The 15,778-nt window shown below is 79.8% G+C and overlaps 1 protein-coding gene across 1 annotated transcript in view; it reads left to right on the top strand.

The window, feature by feature from the left end:
- ANXA6 (annexin A6) overlaps positions 1–15,778 on the top strand; it is a 58,867-nt gene that overhangs the window by 27,885 nt on the left and 15,204 nt on the right. Inside the window, exons 10-12 of the mRNA XM_048487367.1 lie at positions 12,151–12,218; positions 12,918–13,031; positions 14,078–14,168. Coding sequence (XP_048343324.1) covers positions 12,151–12,218; positions 12,918–13,031; positions 14,078–14,168 — 273 coding nt within the window. The remainder of the gene's footprint in view (positions 1–12,150; positions 12,219–12,917; positions 13,032–14,077; positions 14,169–15,778) is intronic.

The following is a 15,778-nucleotide window of genomic DNA, read 5'->3' on the forward strand; positions in this document are numbered from 1 at the left end:
GGGGGGGGGGGTGGGGGGGGGGGGGGGTGGGGGGGGGGGGGGGTGGGGGGGGGGGGGGGTGGGGGGGGGGGGGGGTGGGGGGGGGGGGGGGTGGGGGGGGGGGGGGGTGGGGGGGGGGGGGGGTGGGGGGGGGGGGGGGTGGGGGGGGGGGGGGGTGGGGGGGGGGGGGGGTGGGGGGGGGGGGGGGTGGGGGGGGGGGGGGGTGGGGGGGGGGGGGGGTGGGGGGGGGGGGGGGTGGGGGGGGGGGGGGGTGGGGGGGGGGGGGGGTGGGGGGGGGGGGGGGTGGGGGGGGGGGGGGGTGGGGGGGGGGGGGGGTGGGGGGGGGGGGGGGTGGGGGGGGGGGGGGGTGGGGGGGGGGGGGGGTGGGGGGGGGGGGGGGTGGGGGGGGGGGGGGGTGGGGGGGGGGGGGGGTGGGGGGGGGGGGGGGTGGGGGGGGGGGGGGGTGGGGGGGGGGGGGGGTGGGGGGGGGGGGGGGTGGGGGGGGGGGGGGGTGGGGGGGGGGGGGGGTGGGGGGGGGGGGGGGTGGGGGGGGGGGGGGGTGGGGGGGGGGGGGGGTGGGGGGGGGGGGGGGTGGGGGGGGGGGGGGGTGGGGGGGGGGGGGGGTGGGGGGGGGGGGGGGTGGGGGGGGGGGGGGGTGGGGGGGGGGGGGGGTGGGGGGGGGGGGGGGTGGGGGGGGGGGGGGGTGGGGGGGGGGGGGGGTGGGGGGGGGGGGGGGTGGGGGGGGGGGGGGGTGGGGGGGGGGGGGGGTGGGGGGGGGGGGGGGTGGGGGGGGGGGGGGGTGGGGGGGGGGGGGGGTGGGGGGGGGGGGGGGTGGGGGGGGGGGGGGGTGGGGGGGGGGGGGGGTGGGGGGGGGGGGGGGTGGGGGGGGGGGGGGGTGGGGGGGGGGGGGGGTGGGGGGGGGGGGGGGTGGGGGGGGGGGGGGGTGGGGGGGGGGGGGGGTGGGGGGGGGGGGGGGTGGGGGGGGGGGGGGGTGGGGGGGGGGGGGGGTGGGGGGGGGGGGGGGTGGGGGGGGGGGGGGGTGGGGGGGGGGGGGGGTGGGGGGGGGGGGGGGTGGGGGGGGGGGGGGGTGGGGGGGGGGGGGGGTGGGGGGGGGGGGGGGTGGGGGGGGGGGGGGGTGGGGGGGGGGGGGGGTGGGGGGGGGGGGGGGTGGGGGGGGGGGGGGGTGGGGGGGGGGGGGGGTGGGGGGGGGGGGGGGTGGGGGGGGGGGGGGGTGGGGGGGGGGGGGGGTGGGGGGGGGGGGGGGTGGGGGGGGGGGGGGGTGGGGGGGGGGGGGGGTGGGGGGGGGGGGGGGTGGGGGGGGGGGGGGGTGGGGGGGGGGGGGGGTGGGGGGGGGGGGGGGTGGGGGGGGGGGGGGGTGGGGGGGGGGGGGGGTGGGGGGGGGGGGGGGTGGGGGGGGGGGGGGGTGGGGGGGGGGGGGGGTGGGGGGGGGGGGGGGTGGGGGGGGGGGGGGGTGGGGGGGGGGGGGGGTGGGGGGGGGGGGGGGTGGGGGGGGGGGGGGGTGGGGGGGGGGGGGGGTGGGGGGGGGGGGGGGTGGGGGGGGGGGGGGGTGGGGGGGGGGGGGGGTGGGGGGGGGGGGGGGTGGGGGGGGGGGGGGGTGGGGGGGGGGGGGGGTGGGGGGGGGGGGGGGTGGGGGGGGGGGGGGGTGGGGGGGGGGGGGGGTGGGGGGGGGGGGGGGTGGGGGGGGGGGGGGGTGGGGGGGGGGGGGGGTGGGGGGGGGGGGGGGTGGGGGGGGGGGGGGGTGGGGGGGGGGGGGGGTGGGGGGGGGGGGGGGTGGGGGGGGGGGGGGGTGGGGGGGGGGGGGGGTGGGGGGGGGGGGGGGTGGGGGGGGGGGGGGGTGGGGGGGGGGGGGGGTGGGGGGGGGGGGGGGTGGGGGGGGGGGGGGGTGGGGGGGGGGGGGGGTGGGGGGGGGGGGGGGTGGGGGGGGGGGGGGGTGGGGGGGGGGGGGGGTGGGGGGGGGGGGGGGTGGGGGGGGGGGGGGGTGGGGGGGGGGGGGGGTGGGGGGGGGGGGGGGTGGGGGGGGGGGGGGGTGGGGGGGGGGGGGGGTGGGGGGGGGGGGGGGTGGGGGGGGGGGGGGGTGGGGGGGGGGGGGGGTGGGGGGGGGGGGGGGTGGGGGGGGGGGGGGGTGGGGGGGGGGGGGGGTGGGGGGGGGGGGGGGTGGGGGGGGGGGGGGGTGGGGGGGGGGGGGGGTGGGGGGGGGGGGGGGTGGGGGGGGGGGGGGGTGGGGGGGGGGGGGGGTGGGGGGGGGGGGGGGTGGGGGGGGGGGGGGGTGGGGGGGGGGGGGGGTGGGGGGGGGGGGGGGTGGGGGGGGGGGGGGGTGGGGGGGGGGGGGGGTGGGGGGGGGGGGGGGTGGGGGGGGGGGGGGGTGGGGGGGGGGGGGGGTGGGGGGGGGGGGGGGTGGGGGGGGGGGGGGGTGGGGGGGGGGGGGGGTGGGGGGGGGGGGGGGTGGGGGGGGGGGGGGGTGGGGGGGGGGGGGGGTGGGGGGGGGGGGGGGTGGGGGGGGGGGGGGGTGGGGGGGGGGGGGGGTGGGGGGGGGGGGGGGTGGGGGGGGGGGGGGGTGGGGGGGGGGGGGGGTGGGGGGGGGGGGGGGTGGGGGGGGGGGGGGGTGGGGGGGGGGGGGGGTGGGGGGGGGGGGGGGTGGGGGGGGGGGGGGGTGGGGGGGGGGGGGGGTGGGGGGGGGGGGGGGTGGGGGGGGGGGGGGGTGGGGGGGGGGGGGGGTGGGGGGGGGGGGGGGTGGGGGGGGGGGGGGGTGGGGGGGGGGGGGGGTGGGGGGGGGGGGGGGTGGGGGGGGGGGGGGGTGGGGGGGGGGGGGGGTGGGGGGGGGGGGGGGTGGGGGGGGGGGGGGGTGGGGGGGGGGGGGGGTGGGGGGGGGGGGGGGTGGGGGGGGGGGGGGGTGGGGGGGGGGGGGGGTGGGGGGGGGGGGGGGTGGGGGGGGGGGGGGGTGGGGGGGGGGGGGGGTGGGGGGGGGGGGGGGTGGGGGGGGGGGGGGGTGGGGGGGGGGGGGGGTGGGGGGGGGGGGGGGTGGGGGGGGGGGGGGGTGGGGGGGGGGGGGGGTGGGGGGGGGGGGGGGTGGGGGGGGGGGGGGGTGGGGGGGGGGGGGGGTGGGGGGGGGGGGGGGTGGGGGGGGGGGGGGGTGGGGGGGGGGGGGGGTGGGGGGGGGGGGGGGTGGGGGGGGGGGGGGGTGGGGGGGGGGGGGGGTGGGGGGGGGGGGGGGTGGGGGGGGGGGGGGGTGGGGGGGGGGGGGGGTGGGGGGGGGGGGGGGTGGGGGGGGGGGGGGGTGGGGGGGGGGGGGGGTGGGGGGGGGGGGGGGTGGGGGGGGGGGGGGGTGGGGGGGGGGGGGGGTGGGGGGGGGGGGGGGTGGGGGGGGGGGGGGGTGGGGGGGGGGGGGGGTGGGGGGGGGGGGGGGTGGGGGGGGGGGGGGGTGGGGGGGGGGGGGGGTGGGGGGGGGGGGGGGTGGGGGGGGGGGGGGGTGGGGGGGGGGGGGGGTGGGGGGGGGGGGGGGTGGGGGGGGGGGGGGGTGGGGGGGGGGGGGGGTGGGGGGGGGGGGGGGTGGGGGGGGGGGGGGGTGGGGGGGGGGGGGGGTGGGGGGGGGGGGGGGTGGGGGGGGGGGGGGGTGGGGGGGGGGGGGGGTGGGGGGGGGGGGGGGTGGGGGGGGGGGGGGGTGGGGGGGGGGGGGGGTGGGGGGGGGGGGGGGTGGGGGGGGGGGGGGGTGGGGGGGGGGGGGGGTGGGGGGGGGGGGGGGTGGGGGGGGGGGGGGGTGGGGGGGGGGGGGGGTGGGGGGGGGGGGGGGTGGGGGGGGGGGGGGGTGGGGGGGGGGGGGGGTGGGGGGGGGGGGGGGTGGGGGGGGGGGGGGGTGGGGGGGGGGGGGGGTGGGGGGGGGGGGGGGTGGGGGGGGGGGGGGGTGGGGGGGGGGGGGGGTGGGGGGGGGGGGGGGTGGGGGGGGGGGGGGGTGGGGGGGGGGGGGGGTGGGGGGGGGGGGGGGTGGGGGGGGGGGGGGGTGGGGGGGGGGGGGGGTGGGGGGGGGGGGGGGTGGGGGGGGGGGGGGGTGGGGGGGGGGGGGGGTGGGGGGGGGGGGGGGTGGGGGGGGGGGGGGGTGGGGGGGGGGGGGGGTGGGGGGGGGGGGGGGTGGGGGGGGGGGGGGGTGGGGGGGGGGGGGGGTGGGGGGGGGGGGGGGTGGGGGGGGGGGGGGGTGGGGGGGGGGGGGGGTGGGGGGGGGGGGGGGTGGGGGGGGGGGGGGGTGGGGGGGGGGGGGGGTGGGGGGGGGGGGGGGTGGGGGGGGGGGGGGGTGGGGGGGGGGGGGGGTGGGGGGGGGGGGGGGTGGGGGGGGGGGGGGGTGGGGGGGGGGGGGGGTGGGGGGGGGGGGGGGTGGGGGGGGGGGGGGGTGGGGGGGGGGGGGGGTGGGGGGGGGGGGGGGTGGGGGGGGGGGGGGGTGGGGGGGGGGGGGGGTGGGGGGGGGGGGGGGTGGGGGGGGGGGGGGGTGGGGGGGGGGGGGGGTGGGGGGGGGGGGGGGTGGGGGGGGGGGGGGGTGGGGGGGGGGGGGGGTGGGGGGGGGGGGGGGTGGGGGGGGGGGGGGGTGGGGGGGGGGGGGGGTGGGGGGGGGGGGGGGTGGGGGGGGGGGGGGGTGGGGGGGGGGGGGGGTGGGGGGGGGGGGGGGTGGGGGGGGGGGGGGGTGGGGGGGGGGGGGGGTGGGGGGGGGGGGGGGTGGGGGGGGGGGGGGGTGGGGGGGGGGGGGGGTGGGGGGGGGGGGGGGTGGGGGGGGGGGGGGGTGGGGGGGGGGGGGGGTGGGGGGGGGGGGGGGTGGGGGGGGGGGGGGGTGGGGGGGGGGGGGGGTGGGGGGGGGGGGGGGTGGGGGGGGGGGGGGGTGGGGGGGGGGGGGGGTGGGGGGGGGGGGGGGTGGGGGGGGGGGGGGGTGGGGGGGGGGGGGGGTGGGGGGGGGGGGGGGTGGGGGGGGGGGGGGGTGGGGGGGGGGGGGGGTGGGGGGGGGGGGGGGTGGGGGGGGGGGGGGGTGGGGGGGGGGGGGGGTGGGGGGGGGGGGGGGTGGGGGGGGGGGGGGGTGGGGGGGGGGGGGGGTGGGGGGGGGGGGGGGTGGGGGGGGGGGGGGGTGGGGGGGGGGGGGGGTGGGGGGGGGGGGGGGTGGGGGGGGGGGGGGGTGGGGGGGGGGGGGGGTGGGGGGGGGGGGGGGTGGGGGGGGGGGGGGGTGGGGGGGGGGGGGGGTGGGGGGGGGGGGGGGTGGGGGGGGGGGGGGGTGGGGGGGGGGGGGGGTGGGGGGGGGGGGGGGTGGGGGGGGGGGGGGGTGGGGGGGGGGGGGGGTGGGGGGGGGGGGGGGTGGGGGGGGGGGGGGGTGGGGGGGGGGGGGGGTGGGGGGGGGGGGGGGTGGGGGGGGGGGGGGGTGGGGGGGGGGGGGGGTGGGGGGGGGGGGGGGTGGGGGGGGGGGGGGGTGGGGGGGGGGGGGGGTGGGGGGGGGGGGGGGTGGGGGGGGGGGGGGGTGGGGGGGGGGGGGGGTGGGGGGGGGGGGGGGTGGGGGGGGGGGGGGGTGGGGGGGGGGGGGGGTGGGGGGGGGGGGGGGTGGGGGGGGGGGGGGGTGGGGGGGGGGGGGGGTGGGGGGGGGGGGGGGTGGGGGGGGGGGGGGGTGGGGGGGGGGGGGGGTGGGGGGGGGGGGGGGTGGGGGGGGGGGGGGGTGGGGGGGGGGGGGGGTGGGGGGGGGGGGGGGTGGGGGGGGGGGGGGGTGGGGGGGGGGGGGGGTGGGGGGGGGGGGGGGTGGGGGGGGGGGGGGGTGGGGGGGGGGGGGGGTGGGGGGGGGGGGGGGTGGGGGGGGGGGGGGGTGGGGGGGGGGGGGGGTGGGGGGGGGGGGGGGTGGGGGGGGGGGGGGGTGGGGGGGGGGGGGGGTGGGGGGGGGGGGGGGTGGGGGGGGGGGGGGGTGGGGGGGGGGGGGGGTGGGGGGGGGGGGGGGTGGGGGGGGGGGGGGGTGGGGGGGGGGGGGGGTGGGGGGGGGGGGGGGTGGGGGGGGGGGGGGGTGGGGGGGGGGGGGGGTGGGGGGGGGGGGGGGTGGGGGGGGGGGGGGGTGGGGGGGGGGGGGGGTGGGGGGGGGGGGGGGTGGGGGGGGGGGGGGGTGGGGGGGGGGGGGGGTGGGGGGGGGGGGGGGTGGGGGGGGGGGGGGGTGGGGGGGGGGGGGGGTGGGGGGGGGGGGGGGTGGGGGGGGGGGGGGGTGGGGGGGGGGGGGGGTGGGGGGGGGGGGGGGTGGGGGGGGGGGGGGGTGGGGGGGGGGGGGGGTGGGGGGGGGGGGGGGTGGGGGGGGGGGGGGGTGGGGGGGGGGGGGGGTGGGGGGGGGGGGGGGTGGGGGGGGGGGGGGGTGGGGGGGGGGGGGGGTGGGGGGGGGGGGGGGTGGGGGGGGGGGGGGGTGGGGGGGGGGGGGGGTGGGGGGGGGGGGGGGTGGGGGGGGGGGGGGGTGGGGGGGGGGGGGGGTGGGGGGGGGGGGGGGTGGGGGGGGGGGGGGGTGGGGGGGGGGGGGGGTGGGGGGGGGGGGGGGTGGGGGGGGGGGGGGGTGGGGGGGGGGGGGGGTGGGGGGGGGGGGGGGTGGGGGGGGGGGGGGGTGGGGGGGGGGGGGGGTGGGGGGGGGGGGGGGTGGGGGGGGGGGGGGGTGGGGGGGGGGGGGGGTGGGGGGGGGGGGGGGTGGGGGGGGGGGGGGGTGGGGGGGGGGGGGGGTGGGGGGGGGGGGGGGTGGGGGGGGGGGGGGGTGGGGGGGGGGGGGGGTGGGGGGGGGGGGGGGTGGGGGGGGGGGGGGGTGGGGGGGGGGGGGGGTGGGGGGGGGGGGGGGTGGGGGGGGGGGGGGGTGGGGGGGGGGGGGGGTGGGGGGGGGGGGGGGTGGGGGGGGGGGGGGGTGGGGGGGGGGGGGGGTGGGGGGGGGGGGGGGTGGGGGGGGGGGGGGGTGGGGGGGGGGGGGGGTGGGGGGGGGGGGGGGTGGGGGGGGGGGGGGGTGGGGGGGGGGGGGGGTGGGGGGGGGGGGGGGTGGGGGGGGGGGGGGGTGGGGGGGGGGGGGGGTGGGGGGGGGGGGGGGTGGGGGGGGGGGGGGGTGGGGGGGGGGGGGGGTGGGGGGGGGGGGGGGTGGGGGGGGGGGGGGGTGGGGGGGGGGGGGGGTGGGGGGGGGGGGGGGTGGGGGGGGGGGGGGGTGGGGGGGGGGGGGGGTGGGGGGGGGGGGGGGTGGGGGGGGGGGGGGGTGGGGGGGGGGGGGGGTGGGGGGGGGGGGGGGTGGGGGGGGGGGGGGGTGGGGGGGGGGGGGGGTGGGGGGGGGGGGGGGTGGGGGGGGGGGGGGGTGGGGGGGGGGGGGGGTGGGGGGGGGGGGGGGTGGGGGGGGGGGGGGGTGGGGGGGGGGGGGGGTGGGGGGGGGGGGGGGTGGGGGGGGGGGGGGGTGGGGGGGGGGGGGGGTGGGGGGGGGGGGGGGTGGGGGGGGGGGGGGGTGGGGGGGGGGGGGGGTGGGGGGGGGGGGGGGTGGGGGGGGGGGGGGGTGGGGGGGGGGGGGGGTGGGGGGGGGGGGGGGTGGGGGGGGGGGGGGGTGGGGGGGGGGGGGGGTGGGGGGGGGGGGGGGTGGGGGGGGGGGGGGGTGGGGGGGGGGGGGGGTGGGGGGGGGGGGGGGTGGGGGGGGGGGGGGGTGGGGGGGGGGGGGGGTGGGGGGGGGGGGGGGTGGGGGGGGGGGGGGGTGGGGGGGGGGGGGGGTGGGGGGGGGGGGGGGTGGGGGGGGGGGGGGGTGGGGGGGGGGGGGGGTGGGGGGGGGGGGGGGTGGGGGGGGGGGGGGGTGGGGGGGGGGGGGGGTGGGGGGGGGGGGGGGTGGGGGGGGGGGGGGGTGGGGGGGGGGGGGGGTGGGGGGGGGGGGGGGTGGGGGGGGGGGGGGGTGGGGGGGGGGGGGGGTGGGGGGGGGGGGGGGTGGGGGGGGGGGGGGGTGGGGGGGGGGGGGGGTGGGGGGGGGGGGGGGTGGGGGGGGGGGGGGGTGGGGGGGGGGGGGGGTGGGGGGGGGGGGGGGTGGGGGGGGGGGGGGGTGGGGGGGGGGGGGGGTGGGGGGGGGGGGGGGTGGGGGGGGGGGGGGGTGGGGGGGGGGGGGGGTGGGGGGGGGGGGGGGTGGGGGGGGGGGGGGGTGGGGGGGGGGGGGGGTGGGGGGGGGGGGGGGTGGGGGGGGGGGGGGGTGGGGGGGGGGGGGGGTGGGGGGGGGGGGGGGTGGGGGGGGGGGGGGGTGGGGGGGGGGGGGGGTGGGGGGGGGGGGGGGTGGGGGGGGGGGGGGGTGGGGGGGGGGGGGGGTGGGGGGGGGGGGGGGTGGGGGGGGGGGGGGGTGGGGGGGGGGGGGGGTGGGGGGGGGGGGGGGTGGGGGGGGGGGGGGGTGGGGGGGGGGGGGGGTGGGGGGGGGGGGGGGTGGGGGGGGGGGGGGGTGGGGGGGGGGGGGGGTGGGGGGGGGGGGGGGTGGGGGGGGGGGGGGGTGGGGGGGGGGGGGGGTGGGGGGGGGGGGGGGTGGGGGGGGGGGGGGGTGGGGGGGGGGGGGGGTGGGGGGGGGGGGGGGTGGGGGGGGGGGGGGGTGGGGGGGGGGGGGGGTGGGGGGGGGGGGGGGTGGGGGGGGGGGGGGGTGGGGGGGGGGGGGGGTGGGGGGGGGGGGGGGTGGGGGGGGGGGGGGGTGGGGGGGGGGGGGGGTGGGGGGGGGGGGGGGTGGGGGGGGGGGGGGGTGGGGGGGGGGGGGGGTGGGGGGGGGGGGGGGTGGGGGGGGGGGGGGGTGGGGGGGGGGGGGGGTGGGGGGGGGGGGGGGTGGGGGGGGGGGGGGGTGGGGGGGGGGGGGGGTGGGGGGGGGGGGGGGTGGGGGGGGGGGGGGGTGGGGGGGGGGGGGGGTGGGGGGGGGGGGGGGTGGGGGGGGGGGGGGGTGGGGGGGGGGGGGGGTGGGGGGGGGGGGGGGTGGGGGGGGGGGGGGGTGGGGGGGGGGGGGGGTGGGGGGGGGGGGGGGTGGGGGGGGGGGGGGGTGGGGGGGGGGGGGGGTGGGGGGGGGGGGGGGTGGGGGGGGGGGGGGGTGGGGGGGGGGGGGGGTGGGGGGGGGGGGGGGTGGGGGGGGGGGGGGGTGGGGGGGGGGGGGGGTGGGGGGGGGGGGGGGTGGGGGGGGGGGGGGGTGGGGGGGGGGGGGGGTGGGGGGGGGGGGGGGTGGGGGGGGGGGGGGGTGGGGGGGGGGGGGGGTGGGGGGGGGGGGGGGTGGGGGGGGGGGGGGGTGGGGGGGGGGGGGGGTGGGGGGGGGGGGGGGTGGGGGGGGGGGGGGGTGGGGGGGGGGGGGGGTGGGGGGGGGGGGGGGTGGGGGGGGGGGGGGGTGGGGGGGGGGGGGGGTGGGGGGGGGGGGGGGTGGGGGGGGGGGGGGGTGGGGGGGGGGGGGGGTGGGGGGGGGGGGGGGTGGGGGGGGGGGGGGGTGGGGGGGGGGGGGGGTGGGGGGGGGGGGGGGTGGGGGGGGGGGGGGGTGGGGGGGGGGGGGGGTGGGGGGGGGGGGGGGTGGGGGGGGGGGGGGGTGGGGGGGGGGGGGGGTGGGGGGGGGGGGGGGTGGGGGGGGGGGGGGGTGGGGGGGGGGGGGGGTGGGGGGGGGGGGGGGTGGGGGGGGGGGGGGGTGGGGGGGGGGGGGGGTGGGGGGGGGGGGGGGTGGGGGGGGGGGGGGGTGGGGGGGGGGGGGGGTGGGGGGGGGGGGGGGTGGGGGGGGGGGGGGGTGGGGGGGGGGGGGGGTGGGGGGGGGGGGGGGTGGGGGGGGGGGGGGGTGGGGGGGGGGGGGGGTGGGGGGGGGGGGGGGTGGGGGGGGGGGGGGGTGGGGGGGGGGGGGGGTGGGGGGGGGGGGGGGTGGGGGGGGGGGGGGGTGGGGGGGGGGGGGGGTGGGGGGGGGGGGGGGTGGGGGGGGGGGGGGGTGGGGGGGGGGGGGGGTGGGGGGGGGGGGGGGTGGGGGGGGGGGGGGGTGGGGGGGGGGGGGGGTGGGGGGGGGGGGGGGTGGGGGGGGGGGGGGGTGGGGGGGGGGGGGGGTGGGGGGGGGGGGGGGTGGGGGGGGGGGGGGGTGGGGGGGGGGGGGGGTGGGGGGGGGGGGGGGTGGGGGGGGGGGGGGGTGGGGGGGGGGGGGGGTGGGGGGGGGGGGGGGTGGGGGGGGGGGGGGGTGGGGGGGGGGGGGGGTGGGGGGGGGGGGGGGTGGGGGGGGGGGGGGGTGGGGGGGGGGGGGGGTGGGGGGGGGGGGGGGTGGGGGGGGGGGGGGGTGGGGGGGGGGGGGGGTGGGGGGGGGGGGGGGTGGGGGGGGGGGGGGGTGGGGGGGGGGGGGGGTGGGGGGGGGGGGGGGTGGGGGGGGGGGGGGGTGGGGGGGGGGGGGGGTGGGGGGGGGGGGGGGTGGGGGGGGGGGGGGGTGGGGGGGGGGGGGGGTGGGGGGGGGGGGGGGTGGGGGGGGGGGGGGGTGGGGGGGGGGGGGGGTGGGGGGGGGGGGGGGTGGGGGGGGGGGGGGGTGGGGGGGGGGGGGGGTGGGGGGGGGGGGGGGTGGGGGGGGGGGGGGGTGGGGGGGGGGGGGGGTGGGGGGGGGGGGGGGTGGGGGGGGGGGGGGGTGGGGGGGGGGGGGGGTGGGGGGGGGGGGGGGTGGGGGGGGGGGGGGGTGGGGGGGGGGGGGGGTGGGGGGGGGGGGGGGTGGGGGGGGGGGGGGGTGGGGGGGGGGGGGGGTGGGGGGGGGGGGGGGTGGGGGGGGGGGGGGGTGGGGGGGGGGGGGGGTGGGGGGGGGGGGGGGTGGGGGGGGGGGGGGGTGGGGGGGGGGGGGGGTGGGGGGGGGGGGGGGTGGGGGGGGGGGGGGGTGGGGGGGGGGGGGGGTGGGGGGGGGGGGGGGTGGGGGGGGGGGGGGGTGGGGGGGGGGGGGGGTGGGGGGGGGGGGGGGTGGGGGGGGGGGGGGGTGGGGGGGGGGGGGGGTGGGGGGGGGGGGGGGTGGGGGGGGGGGGGGGTGGGGGGGGGGGGGGGTGGGGGGGGGGGGGGGTGGGGGGGGGGGGGGGTGGGGGGGGGGGGGGGTGGGGGGGGGGGGGGGTGGGGGGGGGGGGGGGTGGGGGGGGGGGGGGGTGGGGGGGGGGGGGGGTGGGGGGGGGGGGGGGTGGGGGGGGGGGGGGGTGGGGGGGGGGGGGGGTGGGGGGGGGGGGGGGTGGGGGGGGGGGGGGGTGGGGGGGGGGGGGGGTGGGGGGGGGGGGGGGTGGGGGGGGGGGGGGGTGGGGGGGGGGGGGGGTGGGGGGGGGGGGGGGTGGGGGGGGGGGGGGGTGGGGGGGGGGGGGGGTGGGGGGGGGGGGGGGTGGGGGGGGGGGGGGGTGGGGGGGGGGGGGGGTGGGGGGGGGGGGGGGTGGGGGGGGGGGGGGGTGGGGGGGGGGGGGGGTGGGGGGGGGGGGGGGTGGGGGGGGGGGGGGGTGGGGGGGGGGGGGGGTGGGGGGGGGGGGGGGTGGGGGGGGGGGGGGGTGGGGGGGGGGGGGGGTGGGGGGGGGGGGGGGTGGGGGGGGGGGGGGGTGGGGGGGGGGGGGGGTGGGGGGGGGGGGGGGTGGGGGGGGGGGGGGGTGGGGGGGGGGGGGGGTGGGGGGGGGGGGGGGTGGGGGGGGGGGGGGGTGGGGGGGGGGGGGGGTGGGGGGGGGGGGGGGTGGGGGGGGGGGGGGGTGGGGGGGGGATACAATTCCCATCAGCCCCTGCCAGCATGGCCAATTGGCCATGCTGACAGGGGCTGATGTGAATTGTAGTTCCTGAACATCTGGAGAGCCGCAGGTTCCCTACCCCTGATCTAGTAGTTCCTTAAGTATTTAAGAGCTATGAAAGAGAATGGGCTGTAGCTTGGTGTGGAACGTGCCATCAGGTTGCCTCCAACTTGTGGCGAACCCATGGGGTTTTCCAGGTGAGAGATGTTCAGAGGTGGGCTGCCCTTGCCTGCCTCTGCATGGTGACCCGGCCCTTCCTTGGCAGTCTCCTGCCCAAATACTAGCCACAGCTGTCCCTGCTTAGCTTCTGAGATCTGATGGAGATTGGCCTAGGGTGGGCCAAACAAGTCAGGTCTATAGCCTGTTATAGAGCTATGCTGAGTGGTCTGGTTGCTAGTTCTTCTGAGTAACTAGTTGAAGCCTTTTGCATTAAAACAGCAAGACAGTCCTTTTTCTTTTTCTCCCTGTAAAGATTGCCACTTGGATGCCTACAAAATTGTCAAGCGAAACAGTTCACAAATTATGAAGAACACAGGTTGGGTCCAGGGTCCTCACCCTGTGTAACAGTCATTATGAACTTCAGAGCCTCCTTAATTCCTGAGTGCAAACTTCATGGTTTGGATCATGACTTTGGCAGGCATGGAGAAGGGGTTTAAGCATTCCGCTCTGTCCCAGCCAGCAGCAGTCTTATTTGGCCTTTTGGGAAAACCTGCATGTAAACATGCACATGTTCCCAGCAGACCAAACAGTGGCTTCCCCTTTCAGGCCAGGAAAACTGTGGAGCGGAGAGGCTGACACTTTTATCCATGTGTGCTATATGTCATGGTCCAAATCAGTCATTGTTTGCAGTAAGAATTGAGGAGAACCTGCATCTTATGTGTGACTCTGTCTCTGTAATGTGTGATTTGTAATGGCTGGCCCTTGCAGTTTAGCAAAGCAGTGGTTTCATAATTCAAAACATATCATGCATTGGCTACTATTTAAAATAGCTTACAATTAATATACAGTTAACAGCTATCATTATAACAAAGTAAACTCTCTGGTTATTACTTTGCTTATACATGGAGCATCCAGAACTTGAGAGGCCGCAGCTAGAGGCTAGTGTTGAGAGAGTGGCTGTCGACACCTTTTTTTCTGTCCTGTTTATCTCCATTTTTCCTGTTCTGTCCAGTAGGGGGAGTGAACTTCAAACACCTGTATCATTTTAGGCCTGTTCTTTATTAATGTTTCTTGTGACAGGATCTGATTGCAGACTTGAAATCTGAAATAGGCGGGGCCTTGGCAAAGGTTATCCTTGGGCTGATGATGACACCAGCGCAGTATGATGCTAAGCAACTGAAGAAAGCCATGGAGGTAGAAAAAGTATTTTTGAAGTTTCCATGAGGAGATCACTTCTAAATGCATTGGTTAATTTCGTTCAATAACATCTCCAGCATGCAATGCAGTCTTCTTATTCCTGATTTATGTCTTGTGATTCAGAGCATGTATAATCATTCCAGAAAAAGAATGCTCTCCTGATTTTTGTGCCCAAAGGACCAATACTATAAAAACAACTGAAGCTGAAAATGTGTGTGTGTGCGCTGTAGGATATAGATCTAGAACAAGAGAATTGGTCTGATGGAAAATTAATGGTCCTGTTCCACATGGCAAAACGTGCATATTTATTCAAAAACATGTTCCATGTACAAATCAGTTAAAATGTCAAACAAATATACAATATAAATATAAAACAAAGTGGAAAAGAATTATAATACAGAAGTCCAGCTTCAAATGAATGCTTGTTCAAGGTTTATGAAATAACACAGCCTTACAGGCCCCTACAGGATGCTAATCATGAAGACACTTTGTATACCTCCACAAGTAGTCCATTCTAGAGAGCAGAGCTGCTGTTGAGAAAGAGTGAATGGTTGCAATGGGAAAATAGTGGCTAAATTGTACCATTAACAGAGCTTGTACTTTATTGGATTTTGAACCTGTATAGAAACATGTGAGGCTTGTAGTCTGTGGCTCAGATAAAATAGGGTCTTCATGAGTACCAGTTCTACAGCAAATGCAAGTGGTTTTCTCATCATTGGCACAAAAGACTTTAGAAAGAATCACTGAAAGTCTGTTTCCAGTGCATTCACATCAGGTGGATTGTGGCTTCACATAACTAAGGCACGTGAAGAGAAAATGTATGAGGAGACCCTCCAAGCTTACAGTCCTTGAGAGGAGGGAGAGGACACTCTGGCCAGGTGCAACTTCTCAGTCCATTTCTAGCCAGCCTGTTAAACTCCTCCTTGACCTTGCCTCCTTTATGGTGTTGAGGTTGCTATACTGACATCCCTCAGCTACAAAACTTGGTACCTCCATGTAGTGTTAGCATTGGATGAATTGGCAAATATTCTATGTTACTCCAGGGTGCTGGCACAGATGAAAGCATTCTCATCGAAATCTTGGCCACAAGAACCAATCAGGAGATTGAAGCAATTAATGCAGCTTATCAAGAAGGTGAGAGACTTGGACATGGAGGACTCAAGGGATGGTTGGGTAACTATGCAGTGAAGTAATCACTGAGCTGTTCCATGAAAACATTAGTACTGAAAATCTGGAGCTTTTCCAGAGCCTTGAAAGTAATTTGAGAGTTACAGAGCAATAGTGCACTGACTTATTCCAGTCTTGTTTTATATATTTATTTAGATTTTAATTCACCTTTATGGCTGAGACTTAAGGTGAATTACAACACACAATGTAATAAAACTTCCAAATAATCCAGTAATTAAAGTTACACCCTAATTGCTTTATAAAACTGCCCTCCTGAACAATTCTGTTTTTCAGTGGGTTGAGTGGAGTAACTCTACATAGGGTTGCACTATAAGGAGGACTTTAAATCTTTGATGCAGCCAAAGAATTGTTCAGGCTAGATAATAAGATTGTGAGAACATACATTGTGGTGGTCAGTGTAACAGTATTGCTTTCTAGGTGTTCATTGTATGGTGACAGTAAGTAACCCCAGTTCCGTAGCTATAGGGGGATTTTGTTTTGTTTTTGAACAAGGCCCATGAGTGCCATGTATCTATAGATAACAAGGGCATTCCAGTCTCTCTACCTGTTTCCTTAAGGATTCTTAGATGCTTGAAATTTCCTCCAATTATGAGCACACATTTTTGCTTATGTTCAGCATGAACAATGGCATGCATGGTAGTTGGACTCTCATCTTGCACATGAAGATCATGTATCCATGTAATGTCATATTTGGGTTGCTAGTCCATTCATATACTGACTTGGGCCAGGTCTGAACAACAGAATTAAGGTGGAAGAGTTCTGAGGTAAAATATGCTGTGCTACTTTTAAGTCTGAAGGTGGAGACTCGTGTATGTGAATTGATAAGTCCCTGCATGTAGTAAACAAGGAGCAGAATGGACTTTCCTCTTGATATCCTGGTTCTGTTCTTACAGGAAGAACTTTTGCAAATGAGCTATTCTGTTATTTCCAGACATACCCCAAGCAAGATCAATTTTATTATATTTAAAAAATAAAAGAAACAGGGAGGCAGCATCACAAATTTAGGTGGTAAACGTATAGTGTACTGCTAAAGACATTAATCAGTTGCCTCCACTAAAGACATGTCAAAATAATTCTGCTCTATACCTTCTGGGAAAGGAAGAGAGTATAGGAACTTTCCATGTCATACCTGGCAGACTGTTCCAAAGTGTAGGCACAGCCACTGAAAGCTGTAACTGAATGAACCTTCCATATTGATGCACAGGCTCTTACAAGGAAAGTCAGTCCATTAGGTTTGGGGGTCCCAGGCCATGAAGGTATTTAAATAGATTTGTTTTATTATATTTTTATCTCACCTTTGTTTTTCATCAGAATAATGGAAAGTGATTATACTTTGTTCCACTGAAAGATAAAAGTGTGGTTAATTCCAATTCAATTCAATTCCAAAACCTTTATTACGCATAAAATGGTTAATTATAGTGTGGCAGTAGAGAAAATAGTATGCTTCCACATTAGAAAATAGCCCTGAATACATGTAACAATTCTGATTCATTTTTAAGTGCTGCCTTTGTTAGAACCATTATTTTGTGCATTATTAAACATGGTACTTTGATACA

Source organism: Sphaerodactylus townsendi, linkage group LG03 (genome assembly GCF_021028975.2).
Source record: "Sphaerodactylus townsendi isolate TG3544 linkage group LG03, MPM_Stown_v2.3, whole genome shotgun sequence".
In the NCBI taxonomy this organism is placed as follows: Eukaryota; Metazoa; Chordata; class Lepidosauria; order Squamata; family Sphaerodactylidae; genus Sphaerodactylus; species Sphaerodactylus townsendi.